The 24,098-nt window shown below is 41.5% G+C and overlaps 1 protein-coding gene across 2 annotated transcripts; it reads right to left on the bottom strand.

Moving 5' to 3' along the window:
• Nucleotides 1-955: 955 nt before the first annotated feature.
• Nucleotides 956-22,646, bottom strand: LOC139373425 (zinc finger protein 865-like). Of its 2 annotated transcripts, none has more exons than XM_071113904.1 (2): nucleotides 21,767-22,646; nucleotides 956-6,570 (listed from the first exon to the last, which is right to left on the bottom strand). In XM_071113904.1, exon 2 carries the CDS (start codon nucleotides 6,145-6,147, stop codon nucleotides 2,125-2,127), a length of 4,023 nt encoding a protein of 1,340 aa, XP_070970005.1. In that variant the 5' UTR covers nucleotides 6,148-6,570; nucleotides 21,767-22,646; the 3' UTR covers nucleotides 956-2,124. The 2 variants fall into 2 exon arrangements, with proteins under 2 accessions (XP_070970005.1, XP_070970006.1); XM_071113905.1 differs by lacking the exon at nucleotides 21,767-22,646 and adding an exon at nucleotides 18,536-18,983.
• Nucleotides 22,647-24,098: the final 1,452 nt, after the last annotated feature.

Genomic DNA, 24,098 nt, shown 5'->3' with positions numbered 1-24,098 from the left:
GGACACTGAATAATATTACCCCAGTTATTTTCCAACCACATCTGCATGCCTGCCCATCCTCTCAACAGAAATCAAATGTTACTAAGAGTTTGATGTGTATCACACCACTGACCCTATGATAATCTGACTGAAGTGTTAAATGCAGGCCCTGCCAAACTGGTGACCAAATACAGTATATTATAAAATAAAGGACTTTCTGAAAAGTGAATTCAAGCAAATGCACCAATATATACAACCTTCCGGATACAGAGGAAAACTCTCAGAGCAGCCGGTTGTGAGCCTTTGGCACTAAACAGCCGTACTCATCTACTGGGCTTTTTATCCTCCATTTCTAATTGAGTGTGGCACTGCACAGGGCATGTGCTAACACGTGAGCTGTAAACATCTCTGCAGTGTAAGGTAAGTACAGCGCACTGTGTGGAACACCTTGCAGTTTTGCCATTTATTTGATCCTACTTAAATGATCAACATATAGGAAAGTAAATATAAACAGTGAAATGTGTAGGAGCGATCATTTGTGCATTGACAAAAAGAAAAGTTCAGAATAGCTCTAGATTTAAATCAGTGGTATTCAAAACTTTTTCAGCGGGGACCCCATTTTCTTCGCCAGAATTTGACGACCCCCATCCCAAATCTGATTACAACCTTAAAATGTTTAACATTTTTTAAATAAATCGGTATATTTTGATTGTCACATCAACAAATTGCCTGCAATTACATTTATTTCTATCAAAATTAAGAGAATCAGGTAATACACATTTATTCAAATGTTATTTTTCTAATTATCTTTCTCATTAACATGAGTATATGTATTTTTTAAATGATCTTTCTCAATAACATTTGTATATTGTCCCAAAAATAATCTGTAATTTTTGCCCACTGCATTTCCTCCGCAACCCCACTAGGGGGAGACTTTGAATACCATCAATTTAAATAATAGGAAGGGAAAGCATGATGACATTTTTACAAATTTTTATTTAATTTTTAAGGGATTCAACAATTCACTTTAGGCAAAGAAAACGATAGTTATTTTGTAATAATATTTCATGTTTTAGTTTACTGAAAGGAAAACACTGGGGGACAGGACCTAAGTAATGAACAATGTGTCCGTACACGTGTTACGGGATAGGGCTTAACTAAGGCATAGGGTTGGTAAATGGGGTAGGGAAGAAAAAAAAAATTGTCACACTGATAGATATATTCATCATCCTCCCATTGTTTTACAAAGATAGTCCCAAAACATATTCCCACCCACCCATACAATAGCAACAATGACAAAATAAATGATACTTGGAGTAAAAAAAAACAGCAAATAATCAATATATAATAAAATATAATACGAATTGTACAGTACACTCCGGTTGTTCCCATTATCCATTCCTGACACCAAAGTCCCATTGTTTTCCACTATATATGATGGAAGTGTACAGAAAAATGGTCTCTTTCATTCCATTCTGATCTATTCTAACCTGTTCAGCTAGCCAGTTTTGCACAATTTTACCGATTGTTTGACAAGATACGTCTAGTTACACTAAGTGATTATTCAATTCAGTGAGTCAAGTTTCATAACAGGAGTGACTAATTGACAACTATCTTTTATCGGTTCAAATAGCTTCTTAGACTGGCTTGCTTACCAGACATTTTGTTTTTGCTTCAGGCCAAACATCTGTACGAGAAAAAAAATCTCTACAGGGAACAAAAGAAAAACACATAGTACAGAACAAAAGACAAATACTATTACTGTTTAACTGTGAATAATGACAGAAAACATAAAACATCAGTACTTGTGGTACTTCACTCTTACTAGTATGCATTCATAATCCCAGACCAAACACAGCTAACAAAAATGATACTGTGGTTGAATGCATTTTAGAAGAAAAGAGATGCTACTCAAACACTCACATGATCTAGTATCCTCTCTCCGCTTTGGGGAAGCAAAGACAGATGGATGGTGCTTTTGATGTTGACCTTTAAAAAGTCCATGTTATCTTACAAACATCTCTGCTATAGTAAGGATTGTATGAATGGGATATATGGTAATTCTACTAAGCCTGTTGCCCACATCTTTAAAACTTGCTAGTTCTTGCTTGCTTTTTAGTTTAAAAATCCTAGACTATAAAATAATTAGTGGCTGTATTCAGTCACCACTGTTGTTCTCCCAGGCTGGCCCTCCTGAACCGCTTCTTCCGCTGTCTTCTCAACAACCTCTCTTGGGGGCAAGTTCACGTTCAAGCCCCAGCTTCCACTGCCTAAGAGAGATTGACCCCGGCAAGCAACCCTGTGCCTCTCTAGGAGAGATCCATTCCAGAAGCGGGAGCGGCATTTGGGACATGAGAACCGCCCTTGGGAAAGGTGACGTCCACGATGAATGAGGGCTTTCCGTAACGTCCGAGAACGCTTTCCGCAGACAGAGCACTTCAGACGGGCCTGGTGGCCGTTATTTCTTGGAGGGTGCCTCACACAACGATGGATCAAAAGTTTGGCCTGACTGGCGAATGTGGTGCTGGGGCAGTACTGGCATGGAAAACGTTTTATGGGGACTTCCATAGATGACAGCCCACTGACCTTAACCACACCTCCGCACCATTGTTTAACTCTATACCCTCCTCTCATTCTCAGGAGCTGGGCGAGCAGTTTCTTTTGCTTAAGCTTCTCATGCATTATTCCTTTTTTCCGCTTCATCAGTTTGAGTCTCCTGCTCGTGGCCTTATTCAAGGCAACCCCTACTAGTTGCCCCCCTCTCATTATACTTTGATATTCAACCCTCCTTTTTTTCTCTCTTTTTCTCTTGCCACCAACCCATCCTTCTTGGGACTGGAACTGAAAAGGGCGGTGTTGACCTTGGGAGGATTGGTTTGGCATGTAGGAGCCAGACGGATAAGTTGAGGGGTGGCCTGATTCAAAAAGAGGGATGTACTCAGCTGCTTGGGAAGGATGTTGGGTTCCACCAGCTGGTGGGATTGCCGAACCAGTGCGGCCCAATCCATGCTGCGATTGCCTGTGCCTGGACAAGCTGTTAGAATAGGCGAAAGCCTTCCCGCATACCTCACAGCAGAAATTCTTTTCACCTCTTATTCCACCACCATGGACAGTTTGTTGATGGGCTGTCAGGTGGAACTGATGGCGGAAGGATTTCCAGCACGTTGTGCATGTATAGAGCTTCTGAGAGGGCTGAGTGGACGAGCTGGACCCCTGAGACTTATCTTGAGGGTACGGATAATAAGATTGAGAGTTTGCTTGATTTCCATCTAGATTATTAACCCCTCCATGGCCCTTAGCAATTTTTCCTCCTGGTGTACCATCCAATTGTCCTTTTGTGTGTAATTTTCCATGTCTCACCAAGCTCTGAGCATAAGCAAACTCTTTACCACATAGGTCACATTTGTAGTTCTTCTGCCCAGAATGCACAGTGGAATGTTTAGTAAGATGGAAGTACTCCCGGAACTCTTTCCCACAAACATCACACCGGTGTGGCTTTTCACCTGTGTGAACACGGTCATGCCGACGTAGGGTCTCACGTCTCCTGAACCCTTTACCACATACTCCGCATGAATATGGCCGTTCTCCCTCTCCACGACTTCTTCTTTGTCTAACTATGATTCCATCAGGTCCTGGTTCTCTCTTCTGCCGAGGCTTGCGTGGCTTTTTCGGTTTAGCATTCATCATCTGCTGGCTTGGATGGGTTAAAGGCATGGTAGAGCCACTACCTGCTCTGTAGGTCTTGTCGATTTCAGATGTAGATGATGGACCACCTGGTGAGACTCCCATATTCCCAAAGCCAAGTCCTCCAAGCAAACCTCCAATGATGTCTCTTCGCTCCTCTCCTCGACTCTCGCCAGTACTTATATCGCAGGAGGCAGCGGCAGCTGCTGCAATTGCAGACATGGCACTGCTAGTGACCTCATCCTCAGAGTCATCCAATAGAGATGAAAGAGGAAGATGAGGCTGCTGTTGATGGAGATGGTGTTGTTGTTGACTTTGAGGGTGTGGGTGTAAGGTAGGAGCCAAGGGTGCTTTTCTAAGTGTCTGGCTTGACATCTCACTGCTATGGGAGCTCTCTCCAGAATAACAAGATTGGTTAGCCTGCTGTCGTCGGTAGTCATCCACACTGTAAGATGGTTGGTAGGATGGCCGGTTCCTTGAATAATCCGTGCCATATTTGCTCGCTCCATCTCGTTGGTAATCACCTGTACCACTGCCTCCAGCCACCATTTCAGTTTTGCTGCTACTTGCACTTGATGAGCTTTTATTTTCACCACTACCGCTTGGTCTGGGCCGGGAATTCCTTCCAGGCTTTCCACAAGTACCAGACGCAGCATGATTTAGCAAAGAGGTGCTCTCTCGGAAGCAGCGACCACAAGCAGGGCATCGGAAAGGCTTATCATCATGGATCTTCTCATGCCTAGTGAGGGACTCACGGCGGTTGAAAGACCGTTGACAGACACCACATGCAAATGGACGAGCCCCTGAATGGATAACACCATGCTGGAGGAGGTGCCCTCTTTTCTTGAATCCCTTTCCACATTCGGTGCAACAGAACGTTTTGTCTTCGCTTGAAGTGTCTGGCTTGGCATCTTCAGAAGTCAAACCATGACTACGGAGATGTCTTCGAAGGCTTGTAAGATGACTGAAGGTCTTTCCACATTCACCACAGTGGTAGATGGCTTCAGGGTCAGGTTGACAAGGCATGGAGGCCATGGGATTTGCAGGTTTAGGTAGCTGTGAATCATTAGCTACCAGCACCGCTGTGGATGAGGAAGGGGCTGAGGAGGAAGAGGAGGAGACCGTTGAGGAAGACTGTGTTGATGAAGAGAGGACTGATGAATGGTTATTACCAAGGCTGGTTATGGCTCCTCCTACAAGGCCCGGTTGAATGATTGAATTTTGACTGTGTTCAGTGGAGCTGCTGTGGCAGTTACTACCACTGCTAGTGCTGTGACTAGTGCCATCTGCTTTTCTCTGAGGAAGGTAGCCAGCCATAGCCTTCTTTCTCCTGCTACCACCACTTCCACCAGACCCAGATCCACTGTCTCCTTTCCCTTCATCTTTCGAAAGTGATAAATGGAGTGGTAGAGGGAGAGGCATACCACTAGCTTCTTGTTGCATCAACGAAGCCAGCTGATTGGAGGAGAGAACTGGAATACCTTGGAAATCAAAGCCACCCAGAGACGACGGCTGAGGTGTTGGATGAAGAGGATGGTGTGGGTGGGTATGGCTGTGAGGGTGAGATAAAGCATGGGGTGCCAATGGTTGCTGCTGCTGTTGAGGTTGGGGAGTGGAGTGACTATGACTGTGAGAGGAGTGAAGAGCTGGAGGTGGGGCAAGGGCTGAGTTTGAGTCACTAGCTCCTTGGCCCAAACCCAGGCCAAGATGGTTATGACCCCCTTGTTGAACCAGAAACTGCTCCAGACTGCTGTTAGTCGGGACCCCAGAAAGAAAGTACTGATTGGCGGCAAGCATGCAACTGAATTGCTGATGTAAGCTACGTGGATCAGACTGCCCAACGAGTGGTTGCCCTAGGGAGGACACTGCACTGCCAGGGTTGTTACTGGTGGACGATGAAGATGACGGGGAGGGCGAGGAGGATGGTCCAGGTGAGGCTTGGGGAACAGAGAGGCCAGGGTGTAAAGGTGGCGGTGGGGGAGCCGATGTAACCACTCCTCCAATAACACCAGACCCTCCACCGCTACTACCACCAAAGTCAAAACGTCCCATTCCCGAGTGCAGCTGCTCTTGGGCTAGCGCTGCTTCTGCAGGGTGAAACGGACGTAAGAATTGTGGGTATCCTGCAGCAGAACTCCCACTACTACTCATCTTACTGGATTTCCGTGAACTATGCGAGGATGAGGACTGGCTCTGGTGTGATATTGGTGGAGGTGGGGCACTCATTTTGGCAAATATCGATGAAGAATCAGCAAAAGCATTACTTCTAGACCCCTGAAGAGACCCCAGACCAAGCCCAGAGAGAAGAGCCCCTGATGACTCCCCCTGCTGTTGGTGCTGCTGCTGAAGCTGCTGCTGATGCTGAAGTTGGACTTGCTGTTGGTGCTGCAACTGTCTTTCCAATCCAAGGCCTTTAAACTGGTGGGCTTGGTGTCCACTTAGCATATCTAGAATGTCCAAGGGGTACTTACTGAACTGGAACATCTCCCACTCACTAATGGGAGGTTTTTCCTGGGTCACTCGCCCTACTGTTGAAGTACAACAATATCGCACCAATAATCATCAATAGCCACAGCTACTGGAAGTAATGCTTCTTGAACAACTTAGAATGACTCTCGCTGCTACCAATGTCTATCCCTTATCCCCTCTTATACAGATGAATGCCTAGTGCTTGCACTTTAAACCAAGAAGAGCAGGTAAAGGTCCTATTAAATAAATGCTGTTCCTAATTTGAAATACAACGTATAAATAGTATGCAGTCTATGTAGTGTTTGTAGAGTCCTTCTTGTACAGTGGTAGTCTTGTTTTTCACCAAAAATGTGAAGCTGTCAGCATCCAGCTGGGGTGGAGGAGGATTAACAGGCGTTCCACTTCTTTGTCTGCCCGTTGATGCCACACTCTTGAAGACTGGGGAAAAACAGAAACATTGGTTAAGTCTCTTGGTTAAATAGGCCTAGAGCTTGATAGCGCCTCGGGACAAAGTGGAGTCGGAAATTCAACGGCTCAGACACGAGACGTATGTGGTAGGATCTACAGGAAATCACAGACTACAAAAAGAAAACCAGCCACGTTACAGAAACCGACGTCTCGCTTCCAGACAAACTAAATCACCTTCTCTGCCCGCTTTGAGGATAATACAGTGACACCATCGTGGCCCGCTAACAAGGACTGCAGCCCCCACTCCTCTCCTTCTCTGTGGCCGACGTGAGTAAGACATTTAAACATGTTAACCCTCGCAAGGTTACTGGCACAGACGGCATCCCTAGCTGCGTCCTCAGAGCATGCGCAGACCAGCTGGCTGGTGTGTTTACAGACATATTCAATCGCTCCCTATCCCAGTCCGCTGTCCCCACATGCTTCAAGATGGCCACCATTGCTCCTGTACCCAAGGCGGCAAAGATAACTAAATGACTACCGCCCCGTAGCAGTCCCTTCTGTCATCATGAAGCGCTTTGAGAGACTAGTCAAGGATCATATCACCTCCACCCTACCTGCCACCCTAGACCCACTTCAGTTTGCATACCGCCCCAACAGGTCCACAGACAATGCAATTGCCATCACACTGCCCTATCCCATCTGGACAAGAGGAATACCTATGTAAGAATGCTGTTCATTGACTACAGCTCAGCATTCAACACCATAGTAAGGTTACAAGGTCATCATTAAGCTGGAGGCCCTGGGTCTCAACCCCGCACTGTGCAATTGGGTCCTGGACTTTGATGGGCCAATCACTTCGCTGACCCTCAACACGGGGGCCCCACAAGGGCGTGTGCTCAGCCCCCTCCTGTACTCCCTGTTCACCCATGAATGCGTGGCCATGCACAACTCCAACTCAATAATCAAGTTTGCAGATGACACAACAGTAGTGGGCTTGATTACCAACAACAATGAGACAGCCTACAGGGAGGATGTGAGGTCACTCGGAGTGTGGTGTCAGGACAACACCTCTCTCAATGTCAACTAAACAAAGGCGCAGATCATGGACTTCAGGAAACCGCAGAGGGAGCACCACCCATCCACATCGAAGGGACAGTAGTGGAGGTGGAAAGTTAAGTTCCTCGGCGTACACATCACAGACAAACTGAAATGGTCCACCCACACAGACAGTGTGGTGAAGAAGGAGCAACAGCGCCTCCAACCTCAAGAGGCTGAAGAAATGTGGCTTGTCACCTAAAACCCCCCCAAAAACTTTTACAGATGTACAATCGAGATCATTCTGTCAGTCTGTATCATCGCCTGGTTCGGCAACTGCACCGCCCTCAACCGCAAGGCTCTCCAGAGGGTGGTGCGGTCTGCACAACGCATCAACGGGGGCAAACTACCTGCCCTCCAACACCCGATCTCACAAGAAGGCCAAAAAGATCATGAAGGACAACAACAACTCGAGCCACTGCCTGTTAAAACCGCTACCATCCAGAAGGCGACGTCAGTACAGGTGCTTCAAAACTGGAACCGAGAAACTGAAAAACAGCTTCTATCTCAAGGCCATCAGACTGCTAAACAGCAATAACTAACTCAGAGAGGCTGCTGCCTACATAGTACATACTCATGTCACTGGCCACTTTAATAAATGGATCACTAGTCACTTTAAACAAGGCCACTTTAATAATGTTTACATATCTTACATTACTCACCTCATATGTATATACTGTACCTTATACCATCTATTGCACCATGCCTATGCCGCTCATCCATATATTTACATGTACATATTCTTATTCCTCCCTTTAGATTTGTGTGTATTAGGTAGTTGTTGGGAAAATTGTTAGATTACCTGTTAGATATTACTGCATTGTCGGAACTAGAAGCACAAGCATTTTGCTACACTCGCATTAGCATTGGCTAATCATGTGTATGTGACCAATAAAATTTGATTTGATCCCGAGAATTGACAAAGCATCATATCAAATTATTTTAAGCTCCCAGTATAGGCATACATAACCACTTACCACTAGACACAACTCAGGAGATCTTCATTGTCTAACTTAATATTTGTCAAAACATAAACAAGCATTTGTGCCTTTAAAATTGTGATTATTTACAATAATTGTATTGCCTAGACCAATGCAGCCATCAACTCTGTTAACGGTGCATTCTGTAACATAGCCTCATGCAATTACTAAGGATAGACAATTATTTAACAAAAATAGTTATTGAAACACAAAAGGGCCCACATTTCCAGGTCAGAATTCAGAATCAGTAACTGATTTGAAAGAGAGAAAAAGGACTCTGGCCCGAAAACCAAACTTGCTTAACCCAAGGGTCGTTCCATTTGATTTCAATCACTTTTTGACCGCACCTCTTGACTTGAACAAACATTTCTAAACATGTTTGGCCATGGCAGAAGCAGGGGTCGCATTAGCTTTTAGAAGTCTGCACTTTCAAAACGCAGACCATAAAATCTGGATTTTAAACCATTTCACCTGCATTTTATATTGAAATAAGTGTTTTCTTGCTTCAGTAGTGATCAAGGGCGTGCAGAAAGTTTTTTCAATGCTATTTGGCTTGCATTATGTCAAACAGAATAGGTTAGACCCCAATTGCACTCGGACTCATTGGTCAAGTAGAAATTAAAGTTGGGTCGTTCCATATAATTTCAATCACTTTCAAACTGCACCGCTTTTAACAAAATCTTCATACAAGTTTGCCCATGGTGGAAGTGGTCAGAAAGTGACTTTTTGGACCTGAATGCCAAAACTGGTGCTCGAAGTTTACCCATTTTGCATACCCCACCCTACCATGCGATGTCATCACTTAAAAAGATAAATGGTTAAGTTTGATATAATTTGAAAGCTTACAAAACAGGGTTGTCAAACTATATTTTTTACGTCATATATATAAATAAAAAACTAAACCCAGATTCTCATTTTCACAAATGTACCCTGGATAAGGAATGTGACAAACGGACAATTTTTCTTAACATGTAAACGTAAAACGTTTTAAGTTTACGGTTTCCCATAAAAAAAAGAGAAGACAATTCGCAAAATTCCATGTGAATTTACAATGCAGCTGTGCTGCCAGCAACGGTTTGGGTCTCACCGTGCATCACTTTCAGATAGTTAAAGTAAAGATACAACCATTTTGAATGTTATATTGTTTTTGTGCATCGCTGAGCAATTTCCCGATTCCCTGGGTCAATTCATGTTTTCATGTGTATCTGAGATATTGCCATTCAAGCAGGCAGAAATTCAGTTGATATGACGTAGCCTTAAGATAAAGCCGCTCTCACCACACTGGAAGTTAAACAGGAATACAACTTTTAGATCGGAGAAACATGTCAGATTGTCTTCTCTCCAATGAGCCATTGATCATATTTCTGTGATTTAAATACCTAGAGAAATGTGTAATTTAACAAAAGGGTTTAACACATTTCTCCCATTTGTCTGCCTCTTCAGTCCAGGGTGAATTGCATGGTGCCGTTGTGAATGTCAGACTGCATCGATCTGCAGGTTGAACACGGTGAGATTGTAGACTGGTAAATCGATAGTTAGAGCAGTTTGTTTAGGTGATTTTACAGCTCTCTTCTTCACAGGCTGATATTGACTTTGGTATTATTGTGTGTAGCTACATTTGCTAGCTAGCTACCTAGCCAGCCAGCCCACAGAGACAGCATTGCGGGTTTTGTAGTTGACCAACCTTAACAACAAAATGAAACATTTGTTCACCCCCAAATATTATTCTCACATATTAGTGTTATGCAAATGAGTGGTTTGGTGGAATTTTATTTTTAAAGCATTGCACCTGTACTACCATCACTGTACCTCAACTCAAGTTAGATTTTCTTTCTCATTTAACTTCTCAAAGTATCGCCACACAAGACTTCGCTGCGGTCACTTACTTTTCTCTGTCATTTTTCCAACTGTTAACAACAATGACGTGGTGGAGAGTCGACTACAAAATAATTGTTTCCCCGAATCCTTGCACGTCGAGTGTGAAGACTCCTAAAATTCTGTATTTTTGGAACGCAGGAGACTGACTAGTTGCCATACCTCCAAGAACACAAACGCTCACAATTTTCCGTGAGCTAGAGAGGGACGGAGGGAGACAGTATAAGGAGGTCAGCCGCCAGACACACAGAACCGTGCACTAGGCCTATCAGACGGCAATCAAAAGCTGTATCTCACAATGGAATCCTGCATATCACAATTTCTTGGCTTGCAATGTCTCACAACTTCAGTAACGCAAGGCCTAACATCAATGAATAGGCTAGGATATTGAGATGAGCTAGACGCAACACTTCAATCTCGTAGTATCTGCGCATGAGCAAGGGTTCGCTTTACGCTGTTCACAGCGTGGTAGCCAGGGCACCAAAACAAAGAAGAAGTTGAGCCTTAGTTGATGCGGAAATTGACCCACTATGTTGTTGATCTTTCTGCATCTATGCAAAAACAAACAAAACATTTTCAGTTATGGATCTATCTTTAAGATCCTAATTTTCGTTTAAATGGTTTAATGTTTACAACCCTACCTTAAACTAGGGCTGGGTGATATGGCAAAATATATTTTTGTTTCATGTTTTTGAATAATAAAAGTTATAAACTTGCTTTATGAGTAGTGTGGCCCTAGGGTGGCAACACACACATTCTAAGTGATTTCATTGGGTCTTTCTGCATTGTTTCATACTCTTCAATTCAACTAAAAATTATTTCTCAGCATTATCATACATTTCTGCTTTTCCTGCACTCATTTGAGATCATTTCCACGTAGTGCTGCACGATATGGGCAAACAATCTGGGCCTTATTTTTAACCAAATGTTGCAATTGCGATTTAGAGGAAAACACTTGGGTGAACTGTTAGAATCATGGAAATATAATTATTATTCTAATTCTATAGTTAGAATATAATAGTGGGCACTTTAAATAAAGTGTTTGACATGACTATGAATGAAAATACCAAGGAGGAGTTATTGTGACCAAACCAAAGTGTTGACAAGTGTTTCCTAGGGGAACCTTAAGCTTTGGCGGACCAACTGGCAAGCGTCTTCACTGACATGTTCAACCTCTCCCTGACCGAGTCTGTAATACCTATATGTTTCAAGCAGACCACCATAGTCCCTGAGCCCAAGAAAGCAAAGGTAACCTGCCTAAATGACTATTGCCCCGTAGCACTCACGTCGGTAGCCCTGAAGTCCTTTGAAAGGCTGGTCATGGCTCACATCAACACCATCATCCCGGATACCCTAGACCCACTCCAATTCTCATACATCCCCAACAGATCCACAGATGACGCCCTCTCAAATCGCACTCCACACTGTCCTTTCCCACCTTGACAAAAGGAACACTTATGTGAGAATGCTGTTCATTGACTACAATGAAGCGTTCAGCGTTCAACACCATAGTGTCCAGAAAGATCCTCACTAAGCTAAGGACCCTGGGACTAGATTACCTCTCTCTGCAACTGGATCCTGGACTGCCTGACAGGCAGGTATTTAGTCCCAGGGTCCAGGTGGTAAGGGTAGGTAACACCACATCTGCCAAGCTGATCCTCAACACGGGGGCCCCTCAGGTGTGCGTGCTTAGTACCGTCCTGTACTCCCCGTTCACCTACGACTGCGTGGCGAAGCACGACTTCAACACCATCATTAAGTTTGCTGATAACACAACAGTGGTAGGCCGGATCACCGACAGCCTATGAGACAGCCTATAGGGAGGTGGTCAGACACCTGGCAGTGTTGTGCCAAGACAAACTCTCCCTCAAAGTGAGCAAGACAAAGGAGCTGATCGTGGACTACAGGAAAAGGAGGGCCGAACATGCCCACATTCACATCGATGGGGCAGTAGTGGTGGGTGGAGAGTCAAGTTCCTTGGTGTCCACATTACCAACAAACTACAATTGTGCAAACACACCAAGACAGTCGACAACCCCTTTTCCCCCTCACAAGACTGAAAAGATTTGACATGGGTCCCCAGATCCTCAAAAAGTTAGTTGCACTATTGAGAGCATCCTGACCGCTTGCATCACCGCCTGGTATGGCAACTGTTCGGCATCCGACCTTAAGGCGCTACAGAGGGCAGTGCGTACGGCCCAATAGATCACTGGGGCCAAGCTTCCTGCCACCCAGGACCTAGTCACTTTAATAATGTTCACATACTGCTTTACTCATTTTAAATGCCATTCTGACATTGCTCATCCTAATATTTATATTATATATTTCTTAATTCCAATCTTTTACTTTTAGATGTGCGAATTGTTGTGAAATGTTAAGACACTACTGCAGTGATGAGCTAGGAACACAAGCATTTCGCTACACCCACAATAACATTGCTAAATATGTGTATGTGACCAAAAATATTAGATTTGATATCAAGTTTAGCCAACTTGGATGTAGGTAAAATTTCACAAGCTCTGAATTTATCTAACAAGACAAAACAGTTGAATTGTTATGAACACAACCTGTCCGTCTCCAACTGTTTGAAAAGCATGCTAGCCTGTCCACTTTGTTCAGATGTTGAAATCAAGTGGCCTACTTTATTTCTCAGAATGAGAATGAGTTGCCAATTCCTTATATAATTGTTTTATGCTTATTGCACACAGACTAAACAGCTAATATAACGATCTCTAACTGACTAAAATGCTGCTAGCAATACGTGGTACCGTAATGTACGCGCGACAATTAGATTTCATTTTCCAGAATGAATGTTAATTTGGTACATACGTTTTAGTAGTGTCTGCTCGGCTCAAAATTTGAGGAGTTGAAACGGTTGAAAGTGAACTTCTCTACTACAGTAAAATTATGTCTCCATGTGTTTCGGTGTCCATATGACTGATTCTGTTGGACCAAACCTCAAACGCAAGTTGAAACCGTTTGTCAGAGAAAGAAGTGATCTCTCATCTTGGGAGAAAGAGGAAAAGCATGAGGTTACCCTCTCGCCAAAATCTGTCCCAAAAAAAGCCCAATGCATTTCTATGCGCTTATCTTGAACCTAAGCTTGTCGCCTGCCTTCTCACCTTTGGGACAATGACTCCCATTGTTAGGGTGGAGAAGTGAGCATCTCCTCATTATATCCAACTCCCTGATGTAAATGGAAAGGAGCACAGGAGCGAACAAGACGAGACCAAAAAGACAACATGAGAACAAGCGGACATAAACTTTCATAAAAACAAAAATGAATTTGCTATATATTGTGCCGCATCACATAAACATTTTTACATTCAAATACCATTATAGAAGGTAAAGTAAAAACCCAAACCGGTCCGTGCATCAATACCGGTATATTGTAAAATACGGTATATCACCAAGCCCTACCGTAGATCTTATTTTACATTGGAAGCATTTGTGTTGTGCCAGTCATCGGTTGAGACAGCATACTCGAATACAGGGTGGGTATCATTTCAATCATAGAAATAGAATTCATAGAATGGACCTATCCCTTCAGACACCTGCAATTTATCTGGTACACCATTGACATTTCAATTTAATTGAAACTAACTTCCAATTACTACCAGTAAGATAGCAGCTGGTCCACCCACTGTCAAATGTCAACTTGAATGGAAATATATTATCTATTTAATTTCAATAGGTTTCCAATGGAAGATTGACAGTTTAAAAAAGGTCCAATGCAACCTTTTAATCTCAAAACAAAATAATTTCTAGGTAACAATGAAGTACCTTCCTGTGATTGTTTTCAATTAAAATGCTTCTTAACAAACACCAATTGGTGTGAGTGGGGTGGGAAAACTGAAAACTAGCCATTATTGGCAGAGAGATTTGGGGCAGGGATACAAGTTTCAGTCAATTTTGCTGCCGACTAACCAACCCAAGAACAGGTTAACAAATGGATAAATTCGTTCCAAACAGTAAAATGACCTGATCATGAGAAAATATTATGCATGGGTAAAATGAACAGATATTTTTCATTAACTTCTTTGGGACTGGGGGGCAGTATTGAGTAGCTTGGATGAATAAGGTGCCCAGAGTAAACTGCCTGCTACTCAGGCCCGGTTGCTAATATATGCATATTATTAGTATATTTGGATAGAAAACACTCTGAAGTTTATAAAACGGTTTGAATGATGTCTGTGAGTATAACAGAACTCATATGGCAGGCAAAAACTGAGAACAAATCCAACCAGGAAGTGGGAAATCTGAGGTTTGTAGTTTTTCAACTCATTCCCTTTCAAAAATAGTGTCTAAGGGGTCATGTTGCACTTCCTAAGGCTTCCACTAGATGTCATCAGTCTTTAGAACCTTGTTTGATGCTTCTACTGTGAGGTGGGGGCTCATAAGGGCTGTTTGAGCCAGGTGTCTGGCAGAGTGCCATGAGCTCGTGACGCGCGTTCACGTGCGAGTTAGCTTGCGTTCCATTGCATTTCTACAGACAAAGGAATTCTCCGGTTGGAACATTATTGAAGATTTATGATAAAAACATCCTAAAGATTGATTCTATACTTCGTTTGACATGTTTCTTCGAACTGTAATATAGCGTTTCGTCTGAACTTTCGCATGGACTAGGTATTTGGACATATATGTGACTTTATCGAATAAATCAAACATTTATTGTGGAACTGGGATTCCTTCTGATGAAGATCATCAAAGGTAAGTGAATATTTATAATGCTAATTCTGACTTCTGTTGACTGCACAACATGGTGGATATCTGTTTGGCTGTTTTGTTGTCTGAGCACTGTACTCAGAATATAATATGGTGTGCTTTTTCGGTAAAGCTTTTTTGAAATCTAACACAGCGGTTGCATTAAGTAGAAGTTTTTCTAAAGTTCCATGTATAACACTTGTATTTTCATCAACATTTATGATGAGTATTTCTGTAAATTGAAGCGGCTCTCTGCAAAAATCAACGGATGTATTGGAACTACTGAACGTAACGTGCCATAAATATTAACTTTATCGAACAAAACATACATGTATTGTGAAACATGAAGTCCTATGAGTGTCATCTGATGAAGATCATCAAAGGTTAGTGATTAATTTTATCTGTATTTCTGCTTTTTTGACTCGTCTTTGGCTGGAAAAATGGCCGTGTTTTTCTATGCCTTGGCTCTGACCTAACAATCGTTTGTGGTGCTTTCGCCGTAAAGCCTTTTTGAAATCGGACAAATGGCTGGATTAACGAGAAGTTTATCTTTAAAATTGTGTAAAATACTTGAGGAATTTTAATGAGATTTGTTGTTTTGAATTTGACGCCCTGCACTTACACTGGCTGTTGTTGAGGATGTCCCAGAAAGGTTAAGAGCTTAAAAAACATGCAACAATAGCAAGCCTGTGGTCTCATTATTTAAAGGACACCAAATGTAATATGGACACGGATGCAATTCCTACAGCTTCCACACGATGTCGCCAAAAACGTCATTTTCATTGACAAAAATCCTTTGAGATATTACCAATAGATCCGTCATTCCATCCAGCCGACAACAATCGATTTTGGAAGATTGAAAAATGGACATTGTTTTCTTGAGTAGCTGCTATTGAATACAGATCGCCCAGTGATCAATTTGATCGCTTATTAACGTTTACAAATACCTAAAGTTGGGTTACAAAAGTAGGTTGAAGTGTTTTGTCAAAGAATATAGGCAACTTATATAATTTTTTTAAATGACGTTGCGTGTTGGAAGAGAGCTTTTTTCCTGAAGCAGACAGGCTATACAAATGGATATTTTGGGCATACATGGACGGATTTAATCGGGAAAAAGACCAATTTGTGATGTTTATGGGACATATAGGAGTGCCAACAAAGAATATCATCAAAGGTAATGAATGTTTTATATTTTATTTCTGCGTTTTTGTGTAGCGCCGGCTACGCTAATTATTTTGTTTACGTCCCCTTCGGGTATATTGGGGGTGTTGCATGCTATCAGATAATAGCTTCTCATGCTTTTGCCGAAAAGCATTTTAAAAATCTGACTTGTTGGCTAGATTCACAACGAGTGTAGCTTTAATTCAATACCCTGCATGTGTATTTTAATGAACGTTTGAGTTTTAACGAGTACATTTAGCGTAGTGCATTTGCATTTCCAGGTGCCTACTTGAGACGTCTGCGTCTCAAGTAGGATCAAGAGGTTACTTCTACCCCCTCCTTTTTCGAAAATTCTGTTAAAAATCGCGCAACTTTTCAGCGTCCTGCTACTCATGCCAGGAATATAGTATATGCATATGATTAGTATGTGTGGATAGAAAACACTCGGAAGTTTATAAAACTGGTTAAATCACGGCTGTGACTATAACAGATTGTGTGTTTAATTGAAAAACGCAAGAAAAACTGCTCTCTGAAAGCTAAAAATAATTTCCATAAGTCACTTCCACGAGTTGTTAAAAGAGAACAGAATTTAATATCGACCTGCCTGCAATTCATACAAATTCCACACGATGTCGCCATTGTCGTCATTTTCAATTGAATTAATTGTTGGAAAATCCATCTATCTGGCATCCATTTTCCCAGTCTTCACCCGGATGTTGTTGAAGAAGACATTAGCAGCCATTGATTTGCAAGCGAAGACCTATTGAAAATACATCGCCCTGTAATCATTTTGATAGATTATAAACGTTTACTAATACCTAAAGTTGGATTACAAAAGGATTTCGAAGTGTTTTGTGAAAGTTTATCGTCGACTTTTTTAATTTTAAAAAATTACGCAGCGTTTAAAAACGATGTTTTTTTCTGAATGACACAGCTTCCATACAAAGCTATTTTGGGTATATATGGACCGATTTAAACGAAAAAAAGACCCAATAGTGATGTTTATGGGGCATATAGGAGTGCCAAGAAAGAAGCTCGTCAAAGGTAATGAATGTTTTATATTTTATTTCTGCGTTTTGGGTAGCGCCGGCTACCGCAAAATCTGTTGTTTACGTGTCGTGCTGGCATTTTGGGGGGTGCATGCTATCAGATAATAGCTTCTCATGCTTTCGCCGAAAAGCATTTTAAAAATCTGACTTGCTGGCTAGGTTCACAACGAGTGTAGCTTTAATTCAATACCCTGCTTGTGAATTTTGATCAAAGATTGAGTTGTAACGAGTACATTTAGCATTTAGCGTAGCGCATTTGCATTTCCAGGGGCATACTTGAGACGTCTGCGTCTCAAGTATGGTCAAGAAGTTAAACAATACATGAAAGTGGCGCATGGATACTTTTTTCAGCTTTCAGTGACCAGTTTTTCTTGCGCTTTTCGATGAAACACACGCTCTGTTATAGTCACAGCCGTGATTGAACCACTTTTAGAAACTTCAGAGTGTTTTCTATCCACACATACTAATCATATGCATATACTATATTCCTGGCATGAGTAGCAGGACGCTGAAATGTTGCTCGATTTTTAACAGAATGTTCGAAAAAGGAGGGGGTAGGATGAAGAGGTTAACATGAAACTACTGTGATGAAGCAGACAAAGTAATACATAATTTGCCAAAAAGCCATTTGCGGGAAAACGCTGTTTTAAAAGCCGCCCCTGACGCAAGCCGTTTAATGTGACTGAAATGAACACCTCCATTAGAAACATAGAAAGAGGTCAACTGTAAATATGCAACAACTAGGAACAACGTTGATATGAAAACCAATAGAACAGAAGATAAATGCTGTGAAACTTTTTTTTGGTAGCTACTTAGTGCTGCTACTCTGTCTCCCACAGCTCCCTGCAGTCTGAGTAGCCTAGCAACGAGCCTCCACTCGTTTGCTCATGGCTCTCTGACTAAAGACAGCCATTAGTTGACGTAAGAAAGCTACTTTCTAACTCTATAAACTCACTGTACATTACTATTTTCTGCAAAATAATCATTCTGGTCGACTCCGACACTGTTCCCGTTTTATGACTTGACGAGTTTTGTTCAAATTCTGACACTAATTGAATTACGCAAATTAACCTAGACTCATAAGCATGACCGGTCAAATGTATTTTCAGTGGCTAATGGTTATGTACTTACGGTCACTGTGGGGACGACGTCGTCAAAGCACTCAGGAGAATCCCGGAAAATATTCCAGTCTGTGCTAGCAAAATAGTCCTGGAGCTTAGCATCTGCTTCATCTGGTCACTTTCTTATTGACCGAGTCACTGGTGCTTCCTGCTTTAGTTTTTGCTTGTAACAGGAATCAGGAGGATAGAATTGTGGCCAGATTTGCCAAATGGAGGGCAAGCTTTGAACTAATCTCTGTGTGTGGAGTAAAGGTGACCTAGAGTTTTTTCCCCTCTGGTTGCTCATTTAACATGCTAGTAGAAATCAGGTAAAACGGATTTCAGTTTCCCTGCATTAAAGTCCCAGGCCACTAGGAGCGGCGCCTCCGGATGAGCGTTTTCCTGTTTGCTTATGGCCGTATATAGCTCATTGAGTGAGGTCTTAGTGCCAGCATCGGTTTGTGGTGGTATATAGACAGCTACGAAAAAGACATGAAAACTCTCTTGGTAAATAGTGTGGTCTACAGCTTATCATGAGATACTCTACCTCATGCACCAGCTGTTGTTCACAAATACACATAGACCGCCACCCCTTGTCTTACCAGAGGCCGCTGTGCTATCCTTGCCGAAAAAGATTAAAACCCGCCAGCTGTATGTTATCCATGTCGTCGTTCAGCCACGACTCGGTGAAACATAAGATATTAGAGTTTTATTTCCCGTTGGTAATCTCCCCCGCATCCATCGATATCGCCATTCCGCATCTGCAGTAAAAGGTGGCTAAATTATCCTCAGTATGGTCATCTTAAAACAATTCCATGTTAGTTTAGAACCTAGAGGGTTAACCCGTCTCATCCCCGTCATCTAGACTGATTGAAGTGGATTTAACAATAAGGGATCATAGCATTCACCTGGTACATCTATGTCATGGAAAGAGCAGGTGTTCTTAATGTTTTTTACACAAAGTGTATATGAACAAAACCTGAGTTTACATGTTTTTAGATAATCGATGTCAAAATGTAATGTTTTATTTAAAAAAAATGTATTTCAATAAATCATAAAAGATTTGAACAACCCTGTTTGTAAGCTTTCAAATTATATCAAACTCAACCAGTCTCATGGTAGGGTGGGCTTTGCAAATTGGGTCAAAATTGAGCAATCTCAATTTTTACCTTGTCAGCTTGGGGATGCGATCTTGCACACTTTTGGTTACACGCTGAATTCATGTCTCTCCTATTTTCAAATGCCAAAACATTCAGATCCAAAATGTCACTTTCTGACCACTTCCACCATGGGAAAACATGGAAGGTTTCATTCAAATCAAAAGGGGTTCAGTAAAAAAGTTATTGAAATCATATGGAACAACTCAGCTGTTAGTTCAGCCAATCATACTTTCCACATGCACCTCAGGTTTGCTTTAAAAATAGGAGAGACGTGAATTCAGTGTGTGCAGTTAATTGTGTGCAATCCTGGTCCTAGGGGACCACATCTTTGTTCTAGCCCAGCACTAATTCAATTAACCAACAAGTCCTTTATTAGTCTAGTTGAGCTGTGCAGATGTGTAAGGGCAAAACCGCCTATAAATATATTCGGTGGAAGCGTGGGCGGCAGGTAGCCTAGTGGTTAGAGCGTTGGACTAGTAACCAAAAGGGTGCAAGATCAAATCCCTGAGCTGACAAGGTAAAAAATGTGTTGTTCTGCCCCCGAACAAGGCAGTTAAACCCACTGTTCCTAGGCCGCCATTGAAAATAAGAACTTGTTCTTAACTGACTTGCCTAGTTAAATAAAGGTCAAATAAAAAACACTAGTGTGGTTTAAATAATATTTCACCTTTACTTTTTTCCAGGTGACTTTTCTGACTTGGTTAGAGACATGGGAGGCCTGCCACAGCTACACAACCACCTCACCTAAACTAATTATAGGCTACATTTCAAAATGGTAACACCAGCACCACGTTCAGCAGGACGTAACGTTCAGATATAAATATGCTATGTAGAACAGACATGTCAAATAAGGAATCTATTCATGGAATTTCTATCCTTCTATCGTTCAAGAACGTTTTGCAACTGAACGTGGCCCTGGGCTACACCCAACCTTCAGTCTTTTAAGGTAAATATCACAGGAACCCGTGTGAAACTTCTGCTAGAGAACAACAGTGAATTCACTGTGTCCTTCCCCATAACAATAGACACAAAAACAGTTCTGTCTTGTGGGCAACTTTCCAATTACATTTCTTGTAGGGCGATAAGGTCACCCAACCTATTGTTACCAAACAAGGAAGGTATTATAATAGCCAAGAAAATAAATAGATGACCCATATAATCTTGTGGAGTTTGGTACAATTGTCTTGTTATAATAAACAAACAAGTAGCCTACTCCATAGATTATTTTTGTTGTCATGAAACTTTGTAAACAAATGATTTAGGCCATTTACGCCAAAGTCCAAATTATTAATTGAGTTAGGTCTAGCCTCATCTCATAGAAATTAAGTACTCCCAGTAAAGGTATTTACATGGGACGCATGTTCTGTTTTCTCCATCCTTTGCTTTTTTCGGGGGGCCACTCTTTGATATAATGCAAAATTTGCTGATTGAAGCCTACGGGGCAATGCAAATTAAATGTATGTAGCTAGTTATGAAATGATATACCATGAACTTGAAGCCATTAGTCTAAAGTGCCAAGAAGGCAATCAAATAGGCCTAAATTGAATGTAGCCTGGGCCTCGGTAAAATCAATTCAAAGTTTATTGGACATGTACACATATTTGCTGGTGTTATAGCAGGTGTAACGAAATGCTTATGTTACTAGCTCCAACAGTGAAGTAGAATGTTTTGCAAATGTAATACAAATAAAAAATATATATAAAATCAAGGAATTACAATCAAAGTGGATATATTAGAGTGAGCATATGAGAATCCAGAATATAAATGTGACAGAAATTGGCATAAACTGATTGGCATGCACAGTGTTTAATTTTTATGATAATATGCTGTGCATCATTATGTAAAACAAATCGACAAAACTAAGGATGATAGCCAACATGGCCATGTCTAGACCTGTACCTGATAGGTGCCAATAGCCTACTGTTGAGATATTTGCAACCATAACAGAGAATGTGTTTTCATATAACTTACAAAAGACTTCTACTGTGCTAAAATGTTTTCCAATGACGTTCCCAGTATTTCCTGCTGGTCTGTGAAGACCTTGCCTAACTACAAGGTTATAAGGTACCATTTAACAATAAACTAATTTTAAAACATCTTACCAACAGGTTTGGTGGGATGTATATGGGCTGGAGACTGGTGTAGCACTTTCTGCTTGATTGAAGACCAAAACGTGTTTACAAGTAGAAACGAATGGGTCTGCTTCCATTGATCTTCTGGTGGGTAGCTAAGTTAGCTAGACTAACTTGAAAACCCACCAAAATTGCAGGTGGTGGCAAAATTCCAAAATTAGTAGCGCGGCATTCGTCATTAGCTAACCAACGTTAGCAGGCTAACATTACTTTGTTTTTATAGGTGGTTGAGTAGAATTGTCAACCAAAGCAGCAATAAAAATTAAATTGGATCTGAATAAAGGAGTCTTTCAATCATGTCGTTGTTAGCTAATACATGTAAATGTCGTTTGAAAACCTGGTTGCATAGGTAGCGGCTGCTAAGCTAACCTAGCTACCAAGCTAACAGATAGCATGATAGCTGTCTTTTTTTTAGCTAGCTAACCTTATAATTACCATTAAAATCGCCTGTCAAAACGTTAAAAGAAAAAAAACATAGGATAAAAATGGCGCGGGGTACGCCGTGAAAACTTATTTATGTCAGATAGCCATTTTTCTTCATCCAGGGACAAATATTTTCAAAGGCCTGCCTCTCCATCGGCCCAGGAGGGCTGTTTTCGACTCGTTAACAAAAACTATTTCCGCTGGGTTGGCCTGCTAATTCAGATATGTCCCTTGTTTGAAGCGGTAGTTTCGATGCTTGAATCGTTAACTCTTCGAATTTACCGAAATTAGCCCTTTCTTGAGTGTTTGTCGTATTTTCATTATTTTTCTTCGGTCAAATATTTTCCGCCCCGTGTCAATTTTAGGTGTCCCCGTCTATGGACTATGCCTACGGCTGCTAATGTTCTTCGAGTTAAAATGGTAGCTTCCGGTCTGTATTCTATTTCCGGGTAGTGTCACAGGCTAAGAAGTCCAACCAACCGTGAGTGTGTGCGCGCGCGCGCGCGTGTTAGAGTGTGCAGAGCCATGTATTTGGAAAGCATACATGGCTGTGTGCTCGTGTTGTTTCTGAATTTCTGCATAACCCAAACAATTGCATGACCATTGCCAAATGCATTATTAAATGCATGTATTTAGTTGAATTATGCATTTTACACACAATTGAGATTGCTTATTGCTTATATTAAAATCAAAATGTTTTTTTAAGGACATTTTGTCAGATTAGTTTCCATATACTGACATCATTCATACTGAATCCACAAGGGTGACAAAGGGGAATAAAGGGACAAACGACTACATGTTTTGGTATAAGAAAGGTTGAGAGAACAATATCAAAGTGACTCCCATATTACTAGACACTTAACAGCTGCTCATCACATATGTGAGGTAAAGCAATTAGAAATAATTAGTTCAGAGCGTGTGGCCCAGAGAGTTTTATATTCCTGGAATTTTAAGTAAACGAGTACAGTGTGATTATAGGTCCATTTATAGAACTTACAACCAGTTTGAATATTTTTTTTATTGTGTTTATATATTTAGGATCCCCATTGACTTCCTGGCGTCCAGCAACATTAAGGCAGTTACATACAATTTAAAATATTACATGACATTACATTTCATAACACTTTTCCCAATACATGAAGTGTGTTCCCTCAGGCCACTACTCTACTATCACATATCTATAATACAAAATCCATGTGTGGGTGATTCTGAAACTTCCGGCACTTTGGTCCTGCATTTTTCAGAAATTAAAAATGATTCAAACACAATTTTACAAGTATTTTGATTGTCTTTGATTTGTCTAGAAACAATATCTGATAACCGCTGTATCTATAACACATTTCTTATATACAGTGGCTTGCAAAAGTATTCACCCCCTTGGCACTTTTCCTATTTTGTTGCCTTACAACCTGGAATTAAAATGGATTTTTGGGGGGTTTGAATCATTTGATTTACACAACATGCCCACCACTTTGAAGATGATAAATCTTTTTTATTGTGAAACAAACAAGCAATAAGACAAAAAAACTGAAAACTTGAGCGTGCACAACTATTCACCCCCCAAAGTCAATACTTTGTAGATCCACACTTCGCAGCAATTACAGCTGCAAGTCTCGTGGGGTATGTCTCTATAAGCTTGGCACATCTAGCCACTGCGATTTTTTTCCCATTCTTCAAGGCAAAATTGCTCCAGCTCCTTTAAGTTGGATAGGTTCCGCTGGTGTACAGCATACCACATATTCTCTATTGGATTGAGGTCTGGGCTTTGACTAGGCCATTCCAAGACATTTAAATGTTTCCCCTTAAACCACTTGAGTGTTGCTTTAGCAGTATGCTTAGGGTCATTTTCCTGCTGGAAGGTGAACATCTGTCCCAGTCT

This window comes from Oncorhynchus clarkii, chromosome 18 (genome assembly GCF_045791955.1).
Source record: "Oncorhynchus clarkii lewisi isolate Uvic-CL-2024 chromosome 18, UVic_Ocla_1.0, whole genome shotgun sequence".
Lineage (NCBI taxonomy): Eukaryota > Metazoa > Chordata > Actinopteri > Salmoniformes > Salmonidae > Oncorhynchus > Oncorhynchus clarkii.
Note: the sequence above shows the minus strand (reverse complement) of the source record. Positions and strands in the feature narration are given on the sequence as shown.